At 60.4% G+C, this 4,700-nt stretch overlaps 1 protein-coding gene across 1 annotated transcript in view; it reads left to right on the top strand.

Moving 5' to 3' along the window:
- LOC103804294 (sacsin-like) overlaps positions 1–4,700 on the top strand; it is a gene marked incomplete at both ends in the record, with an annotated part of 13,275 nt that overhangs the window by 2,253 nt on the left and 6,322 nt on the right. Inside the window, 3 exons of the mRNA XM_009076900.1 lie at positions 26–249; positions 485–573; positions 1,001–4,693. Of these exons, the coding sequence (XP_009075148.1) occupies positions 26–249; positions 485–573; positions 1,001–4,693 (4,006 nt within the window). The remainder of the gene's footprint in view (positions 1–25; positions 250–484; positions 574–1,000; positions 4,694–4,700) is intronic.

Raw genomic sequence — 4,700 nt, 5'->3', positions numbered from 1 at the left:
GGCGCTGGCTTTGGGGATGCCAAAGGGTGTGAGAGAGGCCACAGCAGGATACGTGCGGGAGGTGCTGCGGCGCCACGGGGACATAGACCTCCCAGCTGCTGACCGTCTCTCCCTGCTGCGCTATGTGGCCGGGGATGGGTCCCATGCTGAGCTGCAGGGTCTTCCCCTCCTGCCTCGTGCTGATGGGACATTCGTGGCCTTTGGAACTGCATCAGACACTATCTACGTGGACACGTCTGACTGCCCCAGGTGAGCCCACGGCCCCTGGTAGCTCCGTTCCCTGTGGAGAGGGCAGGTGAGCTGGTTGCCCAGGGGTGCAGCTCCCACTCTTGAGTTGGAAAAGTGGGCCACAGCTGAACCTGGACATTTGAGCTCCTCACTGCTCTCCTCTCACCTCTCCTCACTCACCTCCTCTCTCAACTGAGGCAGTGTCCAGGAAGCTGTCTGTCCCTCATTACCCCAGCATATCTGTTTGTCCCTACAGGGAACTCCTGCCTGGCCTGGCCGGGTCCTTCCTGCCCTCAGACCTGGAGCCGGACTTGGACAGCCTCCTGCGAGGCATTGCCAAGAAGGGTAAGAGAAGGGGGGAGCCCCTGGTCCATCTTTGGGTCCCCTGGTCACCCTCTAAAACCCCAGGCACCCTCGTACACCCTGGGACTTCTCTGCAGCCCCAGTATCTCCCCATATCTACCTCCCCATCTCTCTGGGGACTCCACTGTCCTTGTGGTTCTTCTCACATTCCCCTGTCCCCTCTGTGCTCCCTCAGGTCCTGGGTCTCCCTGTGTTCCTCATCTGAGGACCTTGGGGCCCCCTGACACCATTTTCCCTCTCAGATCTCCTCTATCTCCACTAGTCTGGGGCTCCTATTCAGGGTATCCACTGTCCCTCCAGAGCCCAGGTCCTCCCATTGCCAGTATGAGGGGGCCACCATCCCCCGAAGATCTCAGGCTCTTTCCAGGTCCCATGTGCTTCTAGTCCAGCCTCTGCTTCTTGCATACAGGTCTCTTCCTCAACCTGGTTCTGCTGGACCCAGCGGTGACTGCACAGACCCTGCGCTTGGCTCTGCCCCCAACCTGGATGTCTCAGTCTTCAACCCCAGTGACCTGGTGCCCAGCCCAAGGACCCCCCCAGCCCCCAGTCTCCTGGTTTCCAGCCCTGTGGCAATTCCTGGCCCACCATATGGAAGACCTGGGCCCTCTGGAGGGGCTCCCTCTCATATCGCTGTCCCCACTGGATGCTCCCACTATCCGTCTAGCTCCGCTGATACCCCAATCCAGTCTTATCTTCCAGACATGGGAGGACCAGTGCCTGCCACCTGCTGTGGCCTCTGTGTTGGAGGTCCTGGGTTGCCCAGTGGTGCCTCCGGGCATGTGGCACCACTCCCTGTCCCACTACATCCTGCCTCCATCCCCCCTCAATGCCCTGAGGGCGCTGGGCAGGCAGGGGGCTGCAGCGGTGGCCTCCCACATGGCCTTGCTGCCTGATGCAGATGTGGTCACCCTCCGGCTCTACCTAGCAGAAGTCCCATCCCTGACAGAGCAGGACAGGACCACGCTGGCTGCTCTGCCCCTCTTTATGCCACTGCCCTGCTTGGCCACGCCGCAGCCTATTTTGCTGGTACCAGCTGGTGACACCTCAGCGCTTGAGCCAGAGCTGGAGCTGCCCAGAGGTGTGGTGCTGCCAGAAGCCATGTTGCAGTGCCGGGATGAAGCTGACCGGCAACTCCTGTGGAGGCTGGAAAGACCCCTCATCAGTGCAGCCTGTGTGATGCTAAAGGCCATCAAAGCCGTGGCCCAAGGCACCTATGCAGGGAGGGCTGCTGAGACGCAGGCACTGCTGCTCTGGGTGCTGCAGCATGGAGATATCGTCTTCGCACAGAGCCCCCTGCTGCAGCAGGCCTGCAGCGAGCTGGCCTTCCTGGAGACCCCCAACGGCCCCGCGTGCCCACGAGACCTCTATGACCCCTGCGACAGCACTTTGCGGGTATTGCTGGGACCTGAGCACTTTCCTCCTGCTGCCTTCCACAGTGAGTCTGTCCTCCGTGCCTTGAGGGCCCTGGGCTTGCGGCACGGTGAGGGGTGCCTGCTGCCTTCAGACGTCCTAGCAGCTGCAGCAAAAGTGACTCAGGGTGGTACAGTGGCTCTGGACAGGGCTGAGGCACTGATCGAGGTCTGCAACCACCCCAAGGCACTGGCTGGCTTCAGCGCTGCAGAGCTCAGGCAGCTCAAGGCCCTGCCATGGGTACCTTGCTCCAAGTGCACTGGAATGTCTGCACAGCCCTTCCTGCCACTCACAGAGCTGCGATCCACTCAGTACCAGTCCCTGGTGGGGCTTGCCATGCCCCTGACTGGCGCCTTTGTGCCAGAGGCAGAGAAAAAGCTGGGCCTGAGCCAGACCCCACCACCAGAGAGAGTGTGGGAGCAGCTGAGAAAGCTGGCAGGGCGCAGGGATGTGGATAAGGTGGGTCCTGCTCTCCATCCCATCTACAGGCACATGCAGGAAAACCTGAAGACCTTTGGGGCTGCCCCAGATGATGCTGTGGTGTGGACTGGGTCTGGGTTTGTCCTGCCATGTGATGCTGTGCTGGACCATCCTAAGGAGCTGGAGCTGGGGATGCTGGTGCCCCGGGTGCCCCCTGATTTCCTGCCCTACACCTGCCTCTTCCGGGCTTGGGGGGTGGGGATGGGGGTGAGTGAGGAGAGGGTGGTGTTAGCCCTGCGCTGCCTGGGGCAGGACATAGACAAGCGCAGCTCCAGAGCAGGCACTGCAGAAGAGCTGCAGGTGGTTGTAGCTGTCCTGGAGTGGCTGAAGAGTCAGGGGCACCAGGGTGAGGGCACTGTGCCAGTTCCTGTGAGGATCCCAGAGGGCTCAGGCTTTGCCCTCTGCCCAGCTGCCTCTACTGTGTACCTGGACATGGAGCTGGAGGAAGAGGATGATGTTCAGGATGTGGTGCACCAGGCAGTACCATCTGGAACAGCCACATTCCTGGGCGTGGAGCTGCTCAGTACGCGGCTACTGGGCCCGGAGCCATTCACAGCCTGTGGCCCCTCAGAGCCCATCACCTTACGCCTCCGCAACATCCTCCGGGAGTACAGTGAGGAGAGCGACCTCTTCGCAGAGATGGTCCAGAATGCAGAGGATGCTGGAGCTACTGTGTGCCGCTTCCTCCTGGACCTCCGGTGCTGCAGAAAGGCACCCTCTGGGCTGCTAGACCCAGGCATGTTTGTCTGCCATGGCCCAGCGCTCTGGGCCTACAACAATGCCCTGTTCACAGAGGATGACCTCCGCAACATCACACGGATTGGGGCTGCTACAAAGGAGGCCCAGGCAGGCCGGATTGGGCGCTTTGGGCTGGGCTTCAGCTCTGTCTACCGTGTCACAGATGTGCCAGCAGTACTGACTGGGGAGACGCTGCTCATCTTTGATCCCAATGGCACCCATCTGGGCAAGCACATTCCCAGGGCTGGCTGCCCTGGAATCCGCCTGAACTTCTCCAGCCGACCACGCATCCTCCGTCTCTTTGCTGAGCAGTTCCAGCCCTACCATGGTATCTTTGGGTGCCGCCTGCCTGAGCCAGGGCCCTTTCCAGGGAGCCTTTTCCGCCTGCCTTTTCGCACTGAAGAGGAAGCTGTGGTATCACAGATTTGCTCAGAAGCCTTTGGTATAGAGCGGATCCAGTCCCTTGGCACCGGCTTCCTTGGTTCTAACCAGCTCCTGCTGCTTTTCCTGAAGAAGGTTAGGGAGCTGTCCCTGGAGATGCTGCCAGACACAGCCACCTCTGCAGAGGATACCATGACCCTGGCCATACTGCGGCGAAAGGAGATCCGAGATCTGGGGGCCCCTGGGGACCCCCCAAGTTGGGCAGCCATCGAGCAACTCTCAGCCTGCAATGAGGAATCCAAGACCATGTGGCACTACCTGGTTTTGGTGTGTCAGGGTGATGGGGAGCTGCTGGAGCTGTTTCACAAGAACACACAGGCAGGGCTCCATCCTCCACCTCCCATGGCTGGTGTGGCCCTTCCCCTTGCCCTTACTGAAGATGGCAAGTGGATGCCACGTCTGGATGCTGAGAAGGGGCAAGTTTTCTGCCACCTTCCCATGCCAGTGATCTCAGGGCTGCCAATCCATGTACATGGGGCCTTCAGCATCCTCTCAAACCGCAAGGGGCTGTGGGACACAGCGGAGCAGGGTAAGTGGAACCGGGTGCTGCTCCGCAATGCCGTGCCGATTGCCTGGCTCCGGGCACTGGACCACCTCCGTGCCATGCATGAGGCAGGTGAGTTGAAGAATTATGAGTATCATCTCTTCTGGCCGGATATTAACACTGCCCGTTACCCCTTTACGGAGGCCGTGACTAGCTTTTACCAGGCTGTGGCAGCCAGGAACGGCCCCAGGCTCTTTTCTGACGGCCGCTCATGGTGCTCGCTGCAGCACGCCTGCTTCCTGCACCAGGCTGTGGACAGACACCCCAAGCTGGGTGCTGTGGCAAAGCATGTCTTTGCCACCATTGTGCCCCATCCCCTGTTAGCTGTGGTCTTGCCAGAGCAGGTGCAGAGAGGCCTTGGGAAGGCAGTGGATGCTTGCACCTATGACTGGCCCCGCTTTTACTGTGAGCTTGTGCTTCCCAATTTGGAAAACCTCTCTGCTGTTGACCGGGACCCACTGCTTCTCCATGCACTGGATATGTCCCATGGTGACGT

The sequence above is a fragment of the Acanthisitta chloris genome, unplaced genomic scaffold (assembly GCF_000695815.1).
Source record: "Acanthisitta chloris isolate BGI_N310 unplaced genomic scaffold, ASM69581v1 scaffold2976, whole genome shotgun sequence".
Classification (NCBI taxonomy): Eukaryota; Metazoa; Chordata; class Aves; order Passeriformes; family Acanthisittidae; genus Acanthisitta; species Acanthisitta chloris.
The sequence above is the reverse complement of the archived record's forward strand: the minus strand, read 5'-3'. Positions and strand labels throughout refer to the sequence as shown.